Source organism: Felis catus, chromosome C2 (assembly GCF_018350175.1).
Source record: "Felis catus isolate Fca126 chromosome C2, F.catus_Fca126_mat1.0, whole genome shotgun sequence".
Lineage (NCBI taxonomy): Eukaryota > Metazoa > Chordata > Mammalia > Carnivora > Felidae > Felis > Felis catus.
The window spans coordinates 121,669,247-121,693,197 of NC_058376.1; the positions used below are offsets into that span (position 1 = coordinate 121,669,247).

At 37.3% G+C, this 23,951-nt stretch overlaps 1 protein-coding gene across 6 annotated transcripts in view; it reads right to left on the reverse strand.

Moving 5' to 3' along the window:
• Nucleotides 1-1,230: 1,230 nt before the first annotated feature.
• Nucleotides 1,231-23,951, reverse strand: part of RASA2 (RAS p21 protein activator 2) — a 122,779-nt gene continuing 100,058 nt past the window's right edge. For 2 of the 6 annotated variants that reach the window (XM_023260513.2, XM_023260512.2), the window contains exons 20-25: nucleotides 22,826-22,837; nucleotides 9,470-9,552; nucleotides 8,041-8,249; nucleotides 7,242-7,345; nucleotides 6,700-6,889; nucleotides 1,231-4,350 (exon numbers count right to left, since the gene is read on the reverse strand). In XM_023260513.2, the coding sequence (XP_023116281.1) occupies nucleotides 4,320-4,350; nucleotides 6,700-6,889; nucleotides 7,242-7,345; nucleotides 8,041-8,249; nucleotides 9,470-9,552; nucleotides 22,826-22,837 (629 nt within the window). In that variant the 3' untranslated portion in view covers nucleotides 1,231-4,319. Of the gene's footprint in view, nucleotides 4,351-6,699; nucleotides 6,890-7,241; nucleotides 7,346-8,040; nucleotides 8,250-9,469; nucleotides 9,553-22,825; nucleotides 22,838-23,951 lie in introns of those variants that run through there. The other 4 variants (XM_023260515.2, XM_023260514.2, XR_006585444.1 and 1 more) reach the window with 3 other exon arrangements.

Sequence of the window (23,951 nt, forward strand, 5' to 3'; positions counted from 1 at the left end):
AGGCTGTTCTCTGAAGGCCACGGACATGGGAGTAGTGCTATCGGCAATCAGAACCCAGAAGTGCTAGCCATGCCTTCGTATTCTGGTGTACACATGAAGGGGCCCTACTTGACTTCTATTTACAGGTATCTCCTCTTTCGGAATCCTGAAATTTGGAAAGGGAAAAGTAGGACAGCCTCTCTTGTCAAAGAACTAGCTTGTTCATATCACAGACTATAACTTGAAGTCACTGATGTTTCTGACAAGTTCTAATACATGAGCTAGTATGAGCAGGATTCTGGTATTTCAATAAAAATAGGATCCCTAGGTATTTGGAACCTTGCTTGTTCCTCTTTATTAACCTCAAACTCTTCTGGAGTCGCAGGGGCTAAATTTTACAGAGGTTCATTTAGAAATGAAAAGAGGGCTGCTGCAGCACTAATGGGGAAACACCCTAGCTGCTCCCGTTGTGGGCACAAGCTACCCACTAACCCGGTCTTTGGTGCTGTTACTTTATATTTTCTAGAGAATTCAGCATGGCACAACATGGTCAAATCCTAACATCCAGACGGACCGCACTAAAGGTCAAACTATAGGGCAGGCTAATGTGTAGGACCTGAGTAACCAGAAAAGCTCTGATGCCAACATTTTGAGAAAAGTAGAACACAGGATACTTTAAAAAGTCTAGGGGCACCTGAGTGGCTCAGTTGGTTAAGTGTCCAACTTCGGCTCAGGTCATGATCTCACAGCCCATGAGTTTGAGCCCCAGGCTCAGAGCCTGGAGCCTCTTTTGGATTCTGTGTCTCTCTCTCTCTGCCCCTCCCCCACTCGTGTTGTCTTTTCCTCAGAAATAAACATTAAAAAAAATTTTTTTTTTTTTTTTTTTTTTAAAGTCTAACATAGGCTGAAAAAGTCAGCTCTAAACAACTTACCTAGACAGGAGGGGAATATATTCCTGTATACCAGACGTGCCTGGCTATTGGGAATGAAGGAATGCTGCATGGTGCCTCCACTCTGTAGGTCCTCAAAACAAGTCTGTTGAATGAATAAGCAAATTAAGGACCATAGTGCATCAAAAATCAGCCTAGTTAAGTGCAAGAAAAGAATCTGAGCTCTTTCCAGATTGCTTTATTCTTTTTTGTTCCTGAGGAGTTCTCAAATTTGCTATTCCCTTACTAACAGGTAAGGTATAATAATTTTAAACAAGCAGAATTCTGAAACCAGTAAGAAAGTGAGGTCTCACAAAGAATAGACAGGCTTCTTGTAATTTATTTGAGTTATTTCCAAGCGACAGTTACAAAAGTTTTTAATTTTTATTAATACTCTTGATAAGAAAATAAAATTTAAATAAAAATACATTCTCAACAATACAACATGGTTACACAAATTCACTACATTAAGTTTTGATAACTTATATTTTCAAACTGGACACTGTAAAAACCAATATTTACTAGCAACATATTAATTTCCAAGTTAATAAAAATGGAAGCCAATAACATCAGTCATGACAGGTAATTTAACTCTAGAATGAGTCCTGTATTTTTCACATACTGTAAGGACACCTAAAAGGCTTTGTAGCATTGTCATTACAGGATGTACCGTTAGAACAAATTAAAGGTGCTTTTACTAAAAAAAAAAAAAAAAAAAAAAAAGCAAAAAGAAAGAAAGAAAAAGAAAAAAGTCTGTTCTCTAAAACCTGGCACTAATGAGTCTATGAATGAAATCAGGCTTCAGAAACAAACAAAAGCCACATCATTCATCACTTTTCTTTTATGATAAGGGAAAACCTAGTTTTGACACTTAGCCATTACCCGTGATATTAGAACATACTTCTTTGGCAAATAAAATCATTCAACTTGATACATTAATATTCCTGGGAGTAAAAAACTTTGCTATTGCCATCATCTTACTAAATGACTATTAAAAAACCAAACTAAAAAAACCCCAGAACAAACAATAACAACAGATCGCCAAAATCGCAACTGATGAAAATGGCTAAACTAAGAACCAGAACTGGCATTTATGGCAAGGGTTTTTCCAAATCATCCTTTTCTGTCCTTCTAGGCGTTTTCAGGTTTTTAGGGTGAAGTGAGCTGCCATGTAGTTTTCAAGTGTGGAAAAGGCAGAGAAAGCACATCACATAGCAGAAACCAAAGTACTCCTAAGTAACCACAGAGGGATGAGGCCCTTGGAAGCAAGTACCTAGGTTATCCTAAGATCCTACTGACATGGTCTTTTATTTCAGAAGACTTTTAAAGAAAATTAATTTAATTTCACATTACTTCTGTTTAGGCTGTGCCAAACCGGTTAATTCCAGTCAAACAGGGTGTTTAAAAATGTCCTGTGAAAAAAGTAACTATATGACTGAACTCTTCCCTTCAAATTCAGTCATGTATTCACACACAGCCTTGGTCCCTTTGATAATGCCATAATCTTTAAAAACCACCATAATAAGGGATTTGATATCAGAAATATTAAAAAAATATTTCTTTTGCCTTGAAGAACTAGCAGAGGGCTAAAACAGCCACTGGAGAGTAACAAGTGGTAATTGGCAATGCTCACATGTCCTTTTCAGGTAGACATCTCAGAGACTCTTAAAAGGACATTTCAATCTGAATGAAATTCAACAATGAGAAATTTATTAAATGGTTAAATTCTTTCACATTGATAAATCAGTGTAATTTATGGAATATACAAGCTCATAAAATTTAAAGGAATCTTTCAAATTTGTCTTTAAAATGGGCCAGGAATAAACCTACCATAATGGAGACTAGGACTGATTCTTAAATAAAACCAAATGATTTTAACAAGTCATTTAGAGAAATACATTGGTCAGTTATAATCATTTATGGAACGACTTTGATTGTGTGCCAATGGTCTTTAAAAAAATTCCCTAGTAATAATATAATTTAAAAACAACTACTCACCAATAACGTAACTGGCAAAGTATATCCTGAAGTTTAGCTTATGCTCAGGAAAACAAAAAAAGCACTACTAGCTAGACTTACATTGATAAGTCACAGTTTTAAACAGAAATATGTAAATACTCCAAGGTTCAAGGTACCACATTTAGAAAATGATTTAAATTTAAAAAGACAGAATAAGAGTACCATGGTTTTTAATACTGATGAAGCAATTTGTATCCCTCTTAACTTCAAGGAAGCAACTTGCTTCGAATGCTTATATACAATTATGGTTTTTAGGATAAAAGTAAATCATTACGGAAAAACAGAATTAAAACAGTTGCTTGCCCACACTCCTTTTGGCTAGCAGGCAATAAGAAAACAGCAATGAAATATAAACATTTTCAGGAAAGCACTATTTCTAGACTTAAACACTGATCATTCAACTGATCATAAAGATTAGATACCACAGAGTATCTAAAGTATAATCTGGAGCAGCCCAGATTATTAAAGTGCGCCGAGTGACTGTTCTCGAGTTAGCTCCCAACCTCACACTAGGAGGAGGGTGTCCTGGTGGTGGCCCTTATGATAACAATGCGGAGTAACGGGTGAAGTCAAGGGATTTTCCTACCACCGTCTTTCACCATTTCCTGTCTCTTCTTTTTCAGAAGAGACGTCCTTACAAGTCATATTAACTCGAACTCTCAAATCAAGAAAATGAGTACCTGATATTTAAAACAACAACAAAAATTTAGTGATCTCATTGTATTTCATCTGCCATCACTCATCCCAAATGTAAACAAGATGCACAAAACAGTATATGTTCTCTGATTCCTCCTGTCTGGGTTCTGTTTACATCTTTAAATAGGCAAAAGGATCCACCAACCTTCAAGGATGCTCTGGCAGTTTTCTAAAGTCCCTAATGTAATCTGTAATGACTAACAGACAAAAGGAAAAATCTCTCTTTTTTTTCTTTTTTGAAGAGGGAGGGTCTAGATGAACTAAAGGGAAAGCTCTGAATTGTCATGGATTGGGATTCTCTAGTAAAACACAACATTGGCAGTATAGAGCAGGCACTAATGGTAGTGAAAGTCCACAGAACATGGAGTGTTACAAGAAGAGATGGTTTCTTGCTATGGAGGAGTTCTTTTGTTACAAAGCTTCTTTAGGAAGATTCTTTCTATTAAAAACAAGTTGCAGACGCATGGCTTTTGACACGTAAGATATGAAGGGAATCTTGAATTTCAAATTCTCTAGTAATGCATCAATACCAGGATTCCCAGTTACTTTCAATTATTAAATATTAAATACAACGTGAATGCAGGTGACACTGAAGCCAATGTTCATTCTTAAATACTAAGAACAAAATACATGATGAATTGAAAAACTCCAACAAAAACAGTATTTTCCAGTTCTTCTGAATCAATTGGTCACACTCTAAGATGTTTTTCCTACAATTGGATTTTCCCTAAAAAATAAAAGAAAACCATTTTTCAAAAGTCAGAAAATATAACACTTTAAAAAGTGACAAATTATCTCATAGTATCCATTAAGTATAATTTTCCCCTGATAATCTCTCACGTCAAGGCTTATTTCATTAATTCAACAAGTATTTACTGATCACCTTTTAAATGTAAGGCACTATTCTAGAAGCTATGGATACAGTAGTGAACAAAATAGACAAAACCCTGCTCTCACACAGCTTACTTTCTGGCATAGGGAAAGTAAAACAAACAAGGAAGATATTTAGTACAAGAGAGACTGGCATTTTTTAATAGAGAAAAATAAAGCTGGGAAAAGATACAGTGTGTGTGTGGGAGGGGATAGGTACTATTTAAGAAGGGTGGTCAAGCATAGGCTAGGACCTCAGATGGAAATTTCCAGGGACTCCAAGAAAACTTGTTTTAGCACTGTTGGAAGAGAGCCAATTACACTAACATAGAAAAGACAGGATTCAGTTAAGCGTCTGACTATTGATCTTGGTTCAGGTCTTGATCTCAGGGTTGTGAGTTCAAGCCCCTCATCATTGGGGGCATGGAGCCTACTTAAAAAAACAAACAAAAAAAGGATGTGGATGGTTACGATAACCTTTCTAACGTACTGAGCCTTCTATCCAGGGAGAACAAAAACATTTACATCTGTCAAACTGTTTTTATTGTTCATAAATCAAAGATGTAATTAATAATCACATTATTTAAAAAAATTATTTTGAGAAAGAAAGAATGTGTGCAGGGGAGAGGCAGAGGGAGGGAGCGAAGAAGGGAGGGAGAGAGAGGGAAAGAGAGGGAGAGAGGAAGGGAGGGAGGAAGGGAGAGAGGGAGAGAGGAAGAGGGGGAGAGAGAGAGAGAGAGAGAGAGAGAGCGCGCGCGCGCGCGCGCGCGAATGCAAATGAATGAATCCCAAGCAGGCCCTGCACTTTCAGCATGGAGCCCAATGCGGGCCTTGATCTCATAAACTGTGAGATTGTGACCTGAGCTGAAATCATCAGATGCTTAACTGACTAAGCCAGCCAGGTGCCCCAATAATCACGTAATTTTTAAAGAATACTTCAAATGGTGGCACAAGGATTTAAAACTCCCTCACTAATCAGCTGTATGACCCTGGGCAAAGCACTTAACTTCCCTGAGCCTCAGTGTCTCTAGCTATGAAATGGGAATATAACCATGGCTGATGCGAGGATGAGTGGGAGAGTGCACAGTGTGGCAAATACTCATTTGCTGGTCTAAGAACCATCCTCTCCTCTTCACCTCTGTGTGAACATGACTCTGATTCTAAGTGCTGGTACTGTGCAGACCTGTGTCCCAGGGAAAGCGGTGGGGGGTAACTTTAGATAAGGTTCTTTCTTCTTTGTGAGAAGGAAACAGGTCTTTCTGCCTCTGGATATTATATAAAAATAGTGAACTACTGCAACTCATCTGTGACTGTAAGAGGACAAGCTTGAGGAGGACGGAAACCATCCTGCTGAGGATGGGTTGGTGGCTGGATAGCCCTTGATGACAGTGCTGAGTTGCTGAACTAACCAGCCATGGAAGTCAGGACTTTATTTGTGAGGTAGAAACATGTCCTTTTGGTTAAGCCACATCAATGGGGATTCTAAAAACAATCTAAGTGATAGGATATAAAATATAAAACTCTGTATACATAATATACAGCGCTCAGCAGTGGACTAAGCTTCTAATAAAATGTTAGTTGTTGCTGTTGTTATCCATGGTAATATCCACCTACATCTGAGATGAGTCCAAAGAATCAACTATAAAATACTTCTAGCATTTTCACAGCTGTTTTTTTTTTTAGTACTTAGTATGTATAAGGCACTGTCAGAGATATTAAGAAGGAAGAGGAATAGTAAAAACAAAACAAAAACTACTAAGTATTCAATTTAATGGAATAATTAATTTTAACATTAAAAGTGGTGATAAAGTACAGCACCAACATAAAGAAACAATACCAGAACTACAAAGACAAAGATCACTGTGTGAGTGGACAGGGGAACTTAACACACAAGAGAAAGGTTCTGAGCTGGGTCCTGAAAGATGAAGGTAGGCGGGAGGCCTGCACGTCAGTTGTACATACCTAGCAGTAGTTGGAATCTCAGACAATGTTTATTTATTTATTTTTTTAATATGAAATTTATTGTCAAATTGGTTTCCCTACAACACCCAGTGCTCATCCCAACAGGCGCCCTCCTCAGTGCCCATCCCCCACTTTCCCCTCTGCCCCACCCCCCATCAACCCTCAGTTTAGTCTCAGTTTTCAAGAGTCTCTTACGGTCAAACAATGTTTAAAAATGTGTTTAGAGTATCTTAAAAATACTTACTTGCTCCCATATTTTGCACTAGTTGATCTTTTCTTCCTATACTTTTCATGAGGTTCATCTAGCTTCTCTATGATGCTTTTTATTTGCTTAATTGTCTTAAAGGTTGTTACAGAATCCTCAATTACAAAGTTAGAATAATCATCAGGCTCTTTCTGTGGTCCTTGATAGACTGCTATAGTTCCACAAGCCTCTACAAGGAGCAGCAAAATCTCTGATCAGAAAACTAAATTCCACAAATGTAATTTTTAGAATACATAAGAACTTTTCAAGTTTTTCAAGCTGGGAAGATTTCCCACTGGAAATGCACAGATAACCCAGATACTTTCATTTTATTAATTACGAACAACACATATATGCAAAAACAGTACTTTCATGAGTATCTATGAAAAACGCCCACTTGAGAGTTTATCAATGTTCATATAAGTAATATTTTGGTAAAGCTAGGGGTATTTTCAATTTTAAGACAATGCCAAAGCAATTATATCAGTAACTGGTAATGAAGGATCATGGGTTATATAAAAATATTTTAATTGTACATTTACCTTCCATTTTCTGCAGCTTAAGTAAACTGAGGGTAAAAAGGGAATAAATTCTTTCTGTTTCTCTGTCTTCATCAATATCTATTTGGATGTCTGCAGGGACACCTCTATGGTAAAAAATGAAATTAAAGACATTGAAAAATTTCACTTTGTTAACATGCTGAAAACTTTTGGTGGCTTGAGACTAGAAAACAGAACCACAGAACTTCGCAGAAGGAACCTCAGCAATCTAGTCTCATCTGATAATCTAATACAATGGGGCCATGAGAGCTTTGGTTATTATGCAACTCTAATCCAAATCCAATCTAAAGAGAACTCATTTTCATAACACCTATGCTTCATCACAAAAGCAATATATTACTTCTTAAGTAGACACAGCTACCTACGATGGCTGTTCCATGCAATCAGAAAGAGAATGCTAAGTCCTTCCTTGCTCAGGCTTGTGTATCTATTTTAAAATTGCCCATCCTGACCCCAATTTTTTGACCTGGGCCAAACACTGGAGAAAATTTTCACCACCCCAAGAAGTGTATCCATGAGCACTCCCCACATCTCCCTCCTTCTAGCCTGTCACAACCACTAAATTATTTTCTGTGTCTATAAATTTACCTACTCTGGATACACTATACAAATGCCATCATATAGTATATGGCCTGTGTCTGGCTTCTTTCACTTAGCATGTTTTCAAGGTCCATCCATGTTGCAGCATGTATCAGTACTTCCTTCTACTTTATGGCAGAATTTTTCTCTGTCCATATACCACACTTGAAACATTGCTTTTTTTAATGAGAAAGAAACTTACGCAGTACATGGCTTGCAGCCCAGAGCGTTTTCACTGGTCTCCAGACAGCAGAGCCAGTTTCCATTGAGATACGCAGAGGGATGATAAAAACTGAGCCTGTTCTGATTGCATCGGCTGACCCTGCAGAGTACGTCTATCCATTCATTAGCTTCTACACAATTATTTGCCTGGACATAGAGCGGTTTCTCCATATGTATTACTTGGAACATCTTCATAAGCAATTAAGATAAAAAGTTAGTAACAGAGTCTAAAAACCAACACAGTACAAACAGAAAAAGTTATGTAAAAGAAATATAGTTTGCTTGGCTAGATAACTGCTATTCAGGTAGCTTATGAATTGTTATTTTCTTTTTTTTATTTATAATTTTTTTTTAACATTCATTTATTTTTGAGAGAGACAGTGTGAGCAGGGCAGGGGCAGAGAGAGACAGAGAGAGAGACAGAGAGAGAGAGAGAGACAGACAGACACAGAATCTGAAGCAGGCTCTAGGCTCTGAGCTTTCAGCATAGAGCCCAATGAGGGGTCGAACTCACGAGCCACGAGATCATGACCTGAGCAGAAGGCAGACACTTAACTGACTGAGCCACCCAGACACCCCATGAATTGTTACTTTTCAAGTAAGTTAGTTCCAAGGACAATCTGAGTCACGTGGTACTAAGTAGTACCACAGAATATAATTTTTAGAAGCCACACATGTCCAAAGAATGAACTCTATCATATAAACACTAATAAAGGGAGGGAAATGCAGATGGAGGAAAAAGTATGAGTAAGGGCAAAGCAGTGGGGAAATACAGAGAAACAGGAAATCATCCTGACTGGTTTGAGTACATACTGAGTGGTTGCAGGAGATAAGATTGCACAGATTGGTTGGGACTATATTATTAAAGACTTGAATGTCAAAAAAAAAAAAAAAAAAAAGACTTCAATGTCAAGTTGAGAGGTCAGATTAGGCACGTACTGAGAAAGTACCTTTAATAGGCTAGACAGACTATATAAGGCATCAACAATAATGGACAATTTATTTATTTAAAAATATTTTTTATTTGGGGCGCCTGGGTGGCTCAGTCGGTTGTGTCCAACTCTTGATTTTGGCTTAAGTAGTGATCTCAGAGTTCGTGAGTTCGAGCCCTGCATCAGGCTCTGCACTTTCAGTGCAGAGTCTGCTTGGGATCCTCTCTCTTCCTCTCTTTTGGCCCCTCACTTGCTTGTACTCTCTCTAAAAGATAAACTTTAAAAAATGTTTTTTATTTGAATACAATGGACACATGATGTTCCATTAGTTTCAGGAGCAATAATGGACAATTTTAAGACACAGTTCTAGCCAGCAATTATAAAATACTAATGATTAATGGCAAAAATAAAAACAATCTCTTAAAAATTTTCAACCAATACATTTAAAACTTTAAAAATAATATTTATGTAACTTACATTTTTCTTGTTGAAAGAGCTCTCTTCCAGTTTTTCTACAGCAAGAATGTTTTTCACTGGAATTGTATAAATTGCATCTTTGCCTAAATTATTAATAAAAGTAGAACAAGATTAAAATAATTTCCATCAGAATTATGTGAGAGGTTAAATCTGTGAAGTTTAAGCTCATCCTCGTCATAGCAGGAATATAATCTGAAGGTTTCTGAATGATACACATTTAAGTATTCTTTGTTTTATGGAACAGATGAATTTTGCTTGTTTTCTATAAAGTGACTTCCTCTTTACTTTTTTCAATATAAAGTTTTAAAAAATTTTTACGGAAAAATGTGGGAAGAAATTTGATCTCAATGTAGAAAATTGAAATGTTACTATCTTTTGAAACAATTATATGGGGGCTGAAAAAATATTATACTTAGCAGTAGAGGCCTGCTCAAAACTTGCCCAGACATGGAATTTTCTTTCAGGGAGTTCTCACATAGGGAGTGACTCAGACTGTTCCTAAGTAGATTTTTCTGTTTTAATAGTGTAATATTTAAGGGGTTGACCCTGAAAACTATGATTGAAATTGAAAAATTGTTCATTACTATCATATACTGGCTGGTCAGATGACTAGAACTACCAAATTTACTCTAAGAGATATAGGGAACAAGAGTAAAGTTTTTATTTGGAAGAGTGAATCCTTCACCTAATTTAAGAATTTGGAAATCTGAGTTTGCTAAAGGAGCTCCATTATAACATATCATGATGATATGATGTATTTTCGATTTATAATTTACCAGAATAGACACTATCTCATATATTTATAGAAACTATAAGCAAATATAGTTATGACTTTTCCTGGCCATTCTGTAATGCTGTTCTTAGTAAAATCAAAGCTTTGCTTTTATTCTCACAGAGTTTAATGACATATGTATTTAAGTGCTGGAGGTTAAGACCTTTACACTTTGTACTGGTCCATGGATTAATGTACAGCTTTCTAATCAAAGACAGTTATTTGGTTAATAAAGGTTAACCTAAAATATTTGCAGAGAGGTTAACCTAAAATATTTGTTAAGCCTGGTTGCTGGTGTAAAATCTAAAATTTGTGTAATTCAAGCAGATGTGATGTAACATTTTTTTAAAAAGATAAAGTTACTTAATTCAACTATCATACATTTAATGCCTACTATATACCAGACACTGTTCTAACCACTTTGGATACAGTAGTAAACAGAATATCTAAGACCCCTAATGAAGTCTGCGCTTAGGTCTAGAAAGACTGGTAGAAGACAAATATTAGGTCGAGATAAATGTTACAATGAAAATAACCTGAGGTGATATACTAGAAAGCAATTGGGAAGTGACTTTAAATTGGGTAGTTAAGGAAAACTTTTCTCAGAAAACATTTAAATTCAATAAATACAAATCATAAGTGCAAGAGAAAATAAGAAAAGACTATCAGCAGTTTCCTGGAAGCAGACAAGATCAAATTTATGGCAGTGGGGGGGGGGGGGGGAGAGAAGAGTAAACTGAAGGAAGCCACAGCCTGAACCAGATGAAGGAAAAGACATCTGCAAAAGTAGTAGTTAGAAAAGAGCTTTAAGCCAGAGTCAAGGGACGCAGACAGCTGGGGACTGGAGACACAAGGATGGACGGACACACACACACACACTCAGACATACATGGAGATGATTAATAGGTAAGCTGCATCTGGGAGAGCTCCCCCTCCCTCAGACTGTACTAAGCAGCAGTCAACAGGGGTGCATGTTCCAGGCTCTAGCAGTAATGATGCCTACTGGGGCTGCAACCACAGTACTATGTCACAGGTAGTCGCTGACCCTCAGAGGGAAGGAGAGCATCCACACCAGGAGACAAGCACCCGCAGCCTCGCCCCTTGGCAGCTTGTCCTGTACTTCCCTCACAATCATTGGCAGGAGGCTACTGAACACTCAAGCAGATGAACAGACTGTAAAAACATAAAGATGAGGAAATCACCAAAAAGATCACCAAACAATGAAGAAAATCAGCACCCTGAAGGAGACACACAGACGCAACAAAGAGGATAACATTTAAGGAAATGAAGGGTATAATAAATTTCCTTTGGGTACTGATCTACATGGGGTAGCACCATAGAAATTCCAAGTAATTTTATATTTTTGCAGGAAGTTTCTATCTTTAGATTTATTTTATACATAAAGCATTCACACACCCTGGAATTAATTGCTGGATTTGTTCATTTCTGGGCAAATTATAACAGCATTTGTAGAGAAAACACATTGCTCCCAGGCACACACACTATCATGATGTCGTTAGAGTTAACTTCATAGTTAGCAATATTAACTGAAATGAATTGCAAGTTGAATTAGTAAAAGAGGAGATTTCACTGAGGGCTCTCCAAAAATACAGTACAAAAGAACAAAGACACAAAAAATTAAAAGAAGAGCCATGATGGACAGATTTAGAAGTTTCAATACCTGATAAGAATCCCAGAAGCAGAACAGAAAGAGTGTTCTGGAGAAAATTACCAATGGAAATGTCCCAGAGATAAAAATAGCAATCTTCAGACTGAAAGGACCCAAGTGCTGAGCAGGATGGAAAGAAAAAGACCATTACCTCATACTAGGGAGTCAAATATTAGAACTTGAAGACTAAAGAAAAGTCCTAAAAGTTTCTAGGGAGAAGAATCAAGACAGAACCAGATTGATATCAAAATTCTCACCAGCAAAAATGTAAAGTAGGAAACCATTAAGTAGTATCTTCAAAGTTCTGAGGGAAAATTTTTTTAAATGTTTTTTTTTTTCAACGTTTATTTATTTTTTGGGGGACAGAGAAAGACAGAGCATGAATGGGGGAGGGGCAGAGAGAGAGGGAGACACAGAATCGGAAGCAGGCTCCAGGCTCTGAACCATCAGCCCAGAGCCTGACGCGGGGCTCGAACTCACGGACCGCGAGATCGTGACCTGGCTGAAGTCGGACGCTTAACCGACTGCGCCACCCAGGCGCCCCCTGAGGGAAAATTTTAAATCCAGTCTCACTATCATTGAAGAGTAAGGGTAAAATACATTGTTTAATACTCAAAGACCCAGAACAATTATCAGCCATAAGCCTATTGAAATAATTCTTTGAGGAAGCACTCCTGCAAAATAAAAAATAAATGCAGGAAAAGGCAAATATGTTATGCAAGAAATATTGCTGGGTAAGAAATCAGCAAAACTGTTAAGCATGGATAGAAAATCATTAAAATGTAACATATAAAGTTAAAAGAAAAATGAGAACCTAGTATTACATTTTGGATGACTTCACTAGGGAGTCATTAGCTTTCCCATTAGTTTGGGAAAATAATGAATTGAAAGCATCCTACGGTTCTTTTCCTGAGTGGGGACTTTGATTAACTGTAGACCTTAAGATAAACATGGAAGTTTAAATTTGTTAACAACTGCAGAGTTGAAATATGATGCCCAAATTCTCTCATGAGACAGAGTGTACGAGCACGCAATCAAGAACGTGCATGGGCCTGATTATTACAATAAAAAGGCAGGAAAAGGAAAATAAACCCAATAAACAGAAAAGCCTCGTAAACAGAAAGCACAAAACAAAGCAGTAATCATAATAATCGTAATAAATGTTAGTGCATTAAGTTTCCCTATTAGATGAATGAAACCCGGTTTCAGTTAAAATCTCCATTATTTCTACCAAAAAGAGTTACCATATGACTCATCAATTCCATCTCTACGTATACACACACCCAAGAGAATAAAAAACATATGTCCATACAAATGTTCACAGCAGAATTGCTCATAATAGTAAAAAATTTGGAACAATCTAAATGTCCAACTTATTAATGGATAAACAAGATTTGGCTTATATCCATACCATGGATTTAGTCATAAAAGGAACAAAGCACTGACTCAGCCTATATCATTGATGAGCTTAGAAAACATTATGCTAAGTCAAAAAAGTCAGTCACAAAAGGTGATATATTTTATGAGTCCATTTATATGAAATCCCCAGCACAGGCAAATCCATAGACACAGAAAATAAACAGATAGTTGTTAGGAGCTGGGAGAAGGGAGGAATGACGAGTGACTTCTAATGGGCATAGAGTTTCCTTCTGGGGTGATGAAAATGCCCCAGAATTAGTGATCTTACAACTTTTGTGAATATGACAAAAAAAGCTTGCTGAGATTTGGAGTAGCACTGTGTTAAAATCAAGATGAACTGGAGAGGTAAATTTGAGAAGTGACTTCTTAAAAAATACTGAATCTTCCAGTTCACAAACATGATGTAGGTCTCCTTTATGTCTTCTTTATTTTATCTCAGTAATGTTCTATTGTTTTCAGTGCATAGGTCTTGTACTTCTTAGGTTAAATTTATTGCCAAATATTTTTTGGGGGAGGGGAGCTGCTACTGTAAATGGTATTTTTTTTATTAAGTTTTATTTATTCATTTTGAGAGAGGCAGAGCAGCAAGCGAGGGAAGTGCAGAGAAAGAAGGAGAGAGAGAATTCTAAGCAGGTTCCATGATGTTAGCATGCAACCTGATGTAGGGCTCGAACTCATGACCTGAGCCAAAACCAAGAGTCCAACACTTAACCAATTGAGCCACCCAGACGCCCCTGTAAATGGTATTTTAAAGATTTCATTTTCTAGCAGTTTCCTTCTGGTTTATAGAAATACAATTGGTTTATATATATATGAATCTTGTATCTCAAGGCCTCTACTTATTGGTTCAAGTATTTGTTTTGAAGATTCCTTAGGATACCTATGTATGCCATTTATTTTAATGTTTATTTCTTTTTTGAGAGACAGAGACAGAGAGACAGAGTGCGAGCGGAGGGGGAAGAGAGAGAGGGAGACACAGAATCTGAATTAGGCTCCAGGCTCTGAGCTGTCAGCACAAAGTCTGACATGGGGCTCGAACCCACAAACCAAACTGTGAGATCATGACCTGAGCCAAAGTTGGATGCTTAACCGACTGAAACACCCACCCACCCACCCCATTTTCTCCTTTAAAAATTTTTTTAAAACATTTTTGAGAGAGAGAGAGTATGAGCCCCACATGGGCTGCCTGCTGTCAGCAAAGAGCCTGCTTTGGAGTCTCTGTCCCCACTTCTCTCTGCCCCTCCCCTGCTCGTGTGCACTCTCTCTCAACAAATAAACATTTTAAAAAAATAAAGGAAAATTTCACTAGGATTCTAGGTTGAGAGCTTTTTTTCTCCAGCACTTTAAAGAGGTTATTATTCCATTGTCTTTTGGCTTTAGTTGCTTCTTATGAGAAGTTAGCTGTCAACTGTACTGTTGTTCTCCTGCATGCACTCTGTCTTCTGTTCTGCTTTTGAGATTTTCTATTTATCTCTGGTTTAATTACTACATAGGCCTAAGTGTGATTTTCTTTATATTTATCAGGTTTGGAGTTCAGGGAGATTCTTAGATCTGTAAAATAAATTTTTTCACCAAATTCAGGAAAATTTAGGCCATTATTTCTTCAAATATTTTTTCTGCTCTACTCTTTCTCTACTCTCCTGACATTAATCATGCATTTACTAGACTGCCAAATATTATTCCAAAAGCCACTGAGGTTCTACTGGTTTTTTTCGCTTCCAGACTTTTTTCCCTGTGTTCCTAGATTGGATAATTTCTACTAATCTATCTTCAAGTTTCCTGAACCTTTCTTCTTCAATATTTCAGTTGAAATATTTCACTTCTAGATTTCCATCTGATTCCTTTTAAGTTTCTATTGTTTTCTTTTACTGAAATCCCTCATTTCTTTACTCTTAACTGTCTTACATTGTCCTTGAAGTACTTATAATACCTTTAAAGTTCACGTCTGTAATTCCAACACATAAACCACATAGGGGACTTCTTAGTTTAATGTTTGTTCATTTTTTGAGAGAGACAGAGAGTGGCGGGGGGGGGGGGGGGAGGCAGGGCAGAGACAGAGGGAGACATAGACTCTGAATCTGAAGCAGGCTCTAGGCTCGGAGCTGTCAACACAGCCTGATGTGGGGCTCAAACTCACGAGGTCGTGACTGGAGCTGAAGTTGGATGCTTAACCGACTGAGCTAGCCAGGCATCCCAGAGGGTCTACTTATAATGATTCCTTTTTCTCTTAGCTATGTGTCCTATTTTACTGTTTCTTCTCAAACTTGTTAACGTTTCATTGTATACTGGACATTATGAATGACACATTGTAGATAAGGTGGATTCAGTTACCTTCCCTTGTACAGTTGCATTGGTTGATTGCTCTGAGGCTTGGTTTTATATTTTATTCTGAATCTTAGGACACAGTCTTCACTGCTGAGCCACTGTCCTTTTGATATTTCAATGAAAACCTCAGTGTGTTTAAGCCCATCTAAAATCCAAACTGTTTCTCCTGAGGAAAGAAACTGAAATCTGTTCATATTTTTAAATCTTTCCTGTTACTGCTTTGCAGTAACTTCTTTGAAGTTCCCCAATGCAGAAGCAGTTGAAGAGTCAGCCAAGGATTTCAGGGGAGTTCATATACAGAGTGGAAGGCTCATCCTTTTTTTTTTTTTTTTTTTTTTTTTTTTTTTCCTCTCCTCAATTTCCAGCTCCTCTGGCAGTCCTGAACTGTATCTTTCGATACCTCAAGCCAACAAAACTGTGGCTTTCTGCTTGAATTTCAGCCATCTCCCATTGCACTGGCCAGGAGTGCTTTCAGAGAGAAAAGCCATATAATCATATATTCCATCATGGCTCCCAGTTTTTGAGGGTCAAATCCTTCAGAGAGTTGTTTTATATATTCTTCCAAGTTTATATCTGTTATCTATGAAAGAATGAGTCTAAGACTGACATACTTCATTTTATTGTGTGCTTCTTTATTGTGCTTCACAGATACTGTGTTTTTTATACATTGAAGGTCCGTGGCAACCCTGCATCAAGCAAGCCCATTGGTACCATTTTTCCAACAGCATCTGTTCTCCTCGTGTCTGTGTCACATTCTGGTAATTCTCACAGTATGTCAAACCTTGCCATTATTATTGTATTTGTTATGGTGATAAGTGATCTTTGATGTTACTACTGTAATTCTCCTGGGGTGCCACAAACTATGCCCACATAAGACAACAAACTTAATTGATAAATGTTATGTGCGTTCTGACTATTCCACCAACCAGCCATTCTCCTATCTCTCTCCCTCTCCTTGGGCCTCCCTATTCCCTAAGACCTAACAATACTGAAATTAGACCAATGAATAACTCTACAATGGCCTCTAAGTGTTCAAGTGAAAGGAACAGTTGTACGTCTCACTTTAAATCAAAAGCTGGAAATTATTAAGCTTAGTGAGGAAGGAATGTTGAAAGCCAAGACAGGCTCAAAGCTAGGTCTCTTGTGCCAAACAGCCAAGTTGTTAATGCAACAGAAAAGCTCTTGAAGGAATTATAAAAAGTGTCACTGCAGTGAACACACGAATGATAAGAAACTGCAACAGCCTTACTGATGATATGGAGACAGTTTTAGTGGTCGGGATAGATGATCAGACCAGCTACAACATTCCTTTAAGCAAAAGTCGAATCCAGAGCCAGGCCCTAACTCTTTCCAGTTCTATGAAGGCTATCAGAAGTGAGGAAGCTCCACAAGAAAAGTTTGCAGCTAGCAGAAAAAGAAGGAAAGAAGCCATTTCCGTAACACAAAAGTACAAAGCGAAGCAACAAGTGCTGATGTAGAAGCTGCAGCAAGTTACTTAGAAGATCTAGCTAAGGTAATTAATAAAGGTAACTACACTAAACAAAATTTTCAATGTAGACAAAACAGTCTTATATTGGAAGAAAATGCCATCTAGGACTTTCATATCTAGAGAGAAGTCAATGCCTGGCTTCGAAGCTTCACAAGACAGGTTCACTCTCTTGTTAGGAGCTAATGTAGCTGACTTTAAGTTGAAGCCAATGCTCATTTACCATTCCAAAAATCTTGGGGCCCTTAAAAATTATGCTAAATCTACTCTGCCTATGCTCTATAAATGGAACAACAAAGCCAGGATGACAGCACATCTGTTTACCACATGGTTTACTAAATATTTTAAGCCCACGGTTGAGACTTACCGCTCAGAAAAAAAACATTCCTTTCAAAATATTAATGCTCACTACAAGGTACCTGATCACCCAAATACTCTGATGAGGATGTACAATGAGACTAATGTTTCATGGCTGCTAACACAACATCCATTCTGCAGCCCAGGAATCAAAGAGTAATTTTGACTTTAAAGTCTTGACATTTAAGAAATACATAGCTATTAAGAAATACATAGTGGTTCCTCTGATGGATCTGGGCAACATAAATTGAAAACCTTCTGGAAAGGATTTACCATTCTAGATGCTATTAAGGATATTCACAGTTCATGCCAAGAGGTCAAAATATCAACATTAACAAGAGTTTCGAAGAAACAAGTTGATTCCAGCCCTCATTGGTAACACTGAGGGGGTTCAATACTTCAGTGGAGGAAGCAACTGCAGATGTGTTGGAAAGAGCAAGAGAATTAGAAGCAGAGCCTAAAGATTATGACTGACCTCCTGTAATTTCATGATAAAACTTTAAATTCCATGATAAAACTTTAATGGATGAGAAGTTTCTTGTTATGGAGCAAAGAAAGCTGTTTCCTGAAATGGAATCTATTCCTGTGAAGATGCCATGAAGACTGCTGAAATGACAACAAAGGATTTAGAATATTACATAAACCTTAATTGATAAAGCAGAGGCAGAGTTTGAGAAGGCTGACTCCAATTTTGAAAGAAGTTCTACTGTGGGCAAAGTGCTATCAAACAGCATCACATGCAACAGAGAAATCATTCATGAAGAGTCAAGTGATGTGGTAAACTTCATAGTTGTCTTATTTTACGAAACTGCCACAGCCACCCCAGCCTTCAGCAACTTTAACCCTGATCAAGTCAGCAGCCAAACACTGAGGCAAGATCCTCTACCAGCAAAAAGATTACGACTGGCTGAAAGCTCAGAAGATTGTTAGCATTTTCTAGCAATGAAAACTTTTTTGGTCAATTTTATTTTTAACTTTTTTCTTCCAAATTTGAAAATTCTAGTTGGTTAACATACAGTGTGATATTGGTTTCAGGAGTAGAATTTAGTGATTCATCACTTACGTGTAACACCCAGTGCTAAACACAACTGGTGTCCTCCTTAATATACATCACCCATTCAGCCCATACCCCACCCACCTCCCTCCATCAACCCTCAGTTTGTTCTTTATATTAAGAATCTCTTATGGTTTGCTCCCCTCTGTTTTTTAATCCCCTTCCCAGATGTTCATCTGTTTTGTTTCCTAAATTCCATATATGAGTGAAATCATATGGTACTTGTCTTTCTCTGACTTATTTTGTTTAGCATAATAAACCCAGGCTCCATCCACATCGTTGCAAATCCAAGATTTCATTCTTAGCAATGAGGTAATTCTTTCTTTCTTTCTTTCTTTCTTTCTTTCTTTCTTTCTTTCTTTCTTTCTTTCTTTCTTTCTTTCTTTCTTTCTTTCTTTCTTTCTTTCTTTCTTTCTTTCTTTCTTTCTTTCTTTCTTTCTTTCTTTCTTTCTTTTCTATCTATCTATCTATCTATCTATCTATCTATCTATCTATCTATCTATCTAAATTACTGTCAAGTTGGCTGACATATAGTATATACAGTGTGCTCTTGGTTTGGGGGGGTAGATTCCTGTGATTTATCGCTTACATACAATACCCAGTGCTCATCCCAACAAGTGCCCTCCTCAATGCCCATCACCCATTTTCCCCTCTCCCCCACACTTCCTCATCAACCTTCAGCTTGTTTCTGTATTTAAGAGTCTCTAATGGTTTGCCTCCCTCCCTCTCTGTAACTATTTTTTCCCCTTTCCTTCTCCCATGGTCTTCTGTTAAGTCTCTCAAGTTCCACATATGAGTGATAACATACGCTGTCTTTCTCTGACTGACTTATTTCACTTAGCATAATACCCTCCAGTTCCATCCACATTGCTGCAAATGGCAGGATTTCATTCTTTCTCATTGTCAAGTAATATTCCATTGTATATATAATAGCACTATGAGGAATTTATCTGAAGGATACAGGAGTGCTGATTCCTAGAGGCACATGTACCCCAATGTTTGTAGCAGTGCTTTCAACAATAGCCAAATTATGGAAAGAGCCTAAATGTCCATCAACTGATAAATGGATAAAGCAATGAAGTATTTTTAAATTAAGGTATGTACATTGTTTAGAAATAATGCTATTGCACACTTAATAGACCACAGTAGAGTGTAAAGATAACATTTATACACAACGGGAAGCCAAAAAACTCATTTGACTCACTTAATTGTGAACTAGCTTTATTGTTGTGGTCTAGAACCAAACCCACAATATCTCTGAGGTATGGCTGTACAAGTTTCTTCACTATTGAGAACTCATGTGTCTATTTTCTAAAAAGGCAACTTCATCAGTGTAGTTGTACAAGCCCAAATCCTTGGGAGTTATCCTTGACTTGCTTTTCTCTCACTCTTGATAACTCATTCTTTAGCAAAACATCTGAGTACTATCATACAAAAAGATCCAGAATGTGATCCATTTTTATCACCTCCATTGCTACCAACTGGTCCAAGCCATTATCTCTGTTCCCCTGAATTACTGCAATACCCTTTTTTTTTTTTTTAATGTTTACTTATTTTTGAGAGAGAGAAAGAGTGTGAGTAAGGGAGGGGCAAAGAAAGAGAGGAAAGACAATCCCAAGCAGGATCCGCACTGTCAGCACAGAGCCTGACATGGGACATGATATAACGAAGCATGAGATCATGACCTGAGCCAAAATCAAGAGTTGGATGCTTAACTGACTGAGCCACTGAGTTGCCCCCTAGCCTCTTAACAAGTCTCCTTCCCCTTTCATTCTGTTCTCCATATGGCATAATGATTACTCCTAGTAAAACATAAGTCTAATAATGTAATTCCTCTCCTTAAAGCTCTCTAATGCCTTTCCATCTTTGAATCAGAGTAAAAGTTTTAGAATGGCTCACAAAGCCCTAACATATCTAGCTTCTCCATGACCTCTTTGTTCTAAGTTCCTATGATTACCCCTTTATGTTTTCTTTCCCCACTAACCAGAAGAGCTTTCTCTTATCTCTTGAATACTCTAGGCATGCTCCTGTTTCCGGGCCTCTGTACTGGCTGCTGTTAACTACACGTCACTATTAACCCAGACTTCCACCTGACTTACTCTCTCATCATCTTTAGGTCTTTGCTCAAAATGTCATTTTCTTAGCGAAGCCCTCACTGGCTAGACTTTTTAATACTGCAACTCTCCTCATAAGCCTATCATCCTCTATTCTCTTTACCTGCTTTATTTTTGTCTATCTCATTTATAATCATCCAATATAATACATATTTTTTTTATTTATCACTTTTAAGCTATGAAAATCCATAAGGGCAAACATTATGGTATGCTTTATTCACTACTGTTTTCTCCAGAGCCAAGGATCTGGCACACAGTAGGCACTCAATAAAATATTTATTGAATGAATGTATGACTGCAACAATGAAGTGTTCATTAGCTATCAAAGAAAAAATACTGCAGAACCCTGAGTGTAAAAATATGAACAGGTGAAAACCAAGTCAACCTAAATGTATTATTGAGATTTATGTTTACAACACCACGTATGGGCGCCTGGGTGGTTCAGTTGGTTAAGCGTCTGACTTTGGCTCAGGTCGTGATCTTGTGGTTCGTGAGTTTGAGCCCTGCATCAGGCTCTCTGCTGTTAGAACGAACCCTGCTTTGAATTCTCTGCCTCCCTCTCTTTCTGCACCTCCCCCACTCACTCTCTCAAAAATAAATACACATTAAAAAAAAAACCACCATCTAGATAGATGATATATGAACTGGAACATTTGATATCACATGGAAGTTGTGTAGGCTGTATGTATCTGTGTATATCAGGTCTCCAAGAGTGGACAATATCTAATCAAGTTTGGAGAACACAAGATGGAATTTCAGAGATGAATTTGCTAATAATCTATTATTAGTATTCTTGGTGGAAATTTAGAAACCAAGAGCAGTGGTTCTTAACGTAATTCAGATGGTAAGACATGGCATTCTTCGAAGAACACCATTTATTAAAAACATTTACTCCATGTATTAATGAAGGTAGTAAAAATGTGGTCCCCCGACAGAGGCTCTTAAAGACTAGAGGAAGAGACAGACAAAAGTAAGGACCACACAGTGTGACAGGTGTTACTCCTAAGGTGATTAAAAAAGCACAATAAGGGAAAAGCTCAACTGAAGTGCCTAGAAGCTTATAAATGACTTCCATAAAGAGCACATACTGGATCTGAGGCTTAAAAGACAACAAATCACACAGGTAAAGAAGGAAAGATGGGAACTTCTAGGAAGAGCACATGCAAAAGCACAAAGGTAAAAGAGCACAAGTTAAAGCAACTGCAGCAGCCAGTCTGGTGAAGCGCAGCCGAATGGCTGGATGAAAAAGGAAGAGACCGGAAGGTCAAGAACTCATTCGATTTCAGTATACAGCTAGAAAAACTTCTACTTATAGAAGATGACTATACTGCAACATAGCATATAAAACCAGATCACAAGCACACGTGCATAAAAAACTGTCAATATAATCATGACTGATTGCTAAGTGTCATACAGTCTCATTAATCTAGTTGTAATGAAGATAAGTTGTATACTATCTCCTGTTAGCATTTATGTAAACAGGCATCAAAAACTTAGTAACTTACTTAGGAAAAACCCTTAAAATTGAGAAAATTCTATTCATTCCTTTTCCAGTAAATTGGGAAAAGACTACTGTTTGATTCTAAGTGGCAGAAATATTTGATTCAGAATACTAGTGTCCATATTACAGAAAATTTGGGAGGCATTCTTTCACACACTAAAGTCATATAACAAGTAGAACTAGCAGTCTTGGCTATCCAGAAACAGCAAAGAAATAGAAAGGTAAGCAAAACATTTGCTGAACAACCAGAGAAATCCAAAGCCCATGCATTTTCTTCAGAGAGCAAAGTCCTGAAGTCTTCCATCAAAGCCTTTTAATTTTAAGCAGAATTTTAACAAACAAAGTACCTGTTTTCTCAAAGTATATGTGTAGTAAAAAATGGAGCTGAGTGATGGAGGTGGGAGTGTGATGTTACGTTATGGTTCACTGACAGCACAAGAGATTTAAGGTAACAGCCTAAATATAAAAGGGATAGAGAAAAACCATATAAAGCAAACACAGGAACACAAAAAAGCACAGCAGTCCAAGGCATTTTAGCTGGGGAGTAAACAGCTGCACACACTCATAAGCGGCCCTGAAAACATCACTAAATCAAAGCACTACATAATAATTAATATTATCAATGGCAGCCGCAACTCATCTAGAAAATGTTCACTTACGTTCAATGAATTCTTTTTTAGAAGGCAGGGAAGCATGTAATACATTTTGGAAAAATCCATCAAAATAGTTAAAACAAAAAGCATGGATGCTTAAAACTGTACGCTTTGGTAAATAATCTTTAAACTTCATGTAAGAGAGCTTATTCCTCCAAAGTCATTCCAATAGGTTAAATTTCTTAGGGCCTGAAAACAATGTAATTTCTATGTGTCTATTTTATACCTACGGCAGCCTAATCATTCTATAGAATTTTGTCCTCATAGGATCACTAGCTAGAGCAGAGGTTCTTAAGAACCGTAGATGAACTCTGGATCTACAGACTCATTGAAATTATATGCAAAATTCTATGTCCAGTTTGTATGTGTATTTTTCTGGAGGAAAGAGGCCAAAGCTATCACCGGATTCTTAAAGGGCTAAACCCAAAAAAGACTTTAGAATACTAGTTTAGATTAGAAAATACTTTAAATGAGGAAAAAATAGCTAATTTATTCATGGAGAACAACTAACTTACCTTAAATTTTATTTCAATGTGCTAACATAATTAGCTTATTATGACAGCTATTTTTTACAAAGCTGCTATGTACATGAGAACATTTACTTAGTATTCAACATAAGCTGTAACTTCTAAAACATTCAAAACATATTCAGCTTAAAAAATGGTCTGCAAGGCTAAGGATGTAACGTGTTGCTCTTTATGCCATAACAAATTATGACTGACTATTGATATGCCATAACAAATTATGTGGGTGACAAATAAAAAATGCCTTTGGTTTCTTCTACCTTACTAATACAATTAGTCATATGTAGTCATTCTGGTTGAGCCATAATAAGGAATTATGAAACAAGTTTTCTTATCACTTTACTCTTTAAGAATCTCCACAGAACCATTCTACTTAACTGAATCTACATTCTCTTGAAAGTATCCTATGGCTGTTGTTTGTTTTACCATTTCAGAATTTATAGTGGAAGCTCTCTGAACAGATCTTTACCTAACAGAGCTAATGGATTAACAGAGACTCTCCATGTCCTTGTGAAACATTAACGAATGATGCTCATGGGATGCTGAATGCTTGTGGTTGCTAGGTTACTATCTATTAAGCCTGTACTCTATGTTTCCACTGGTTAGGC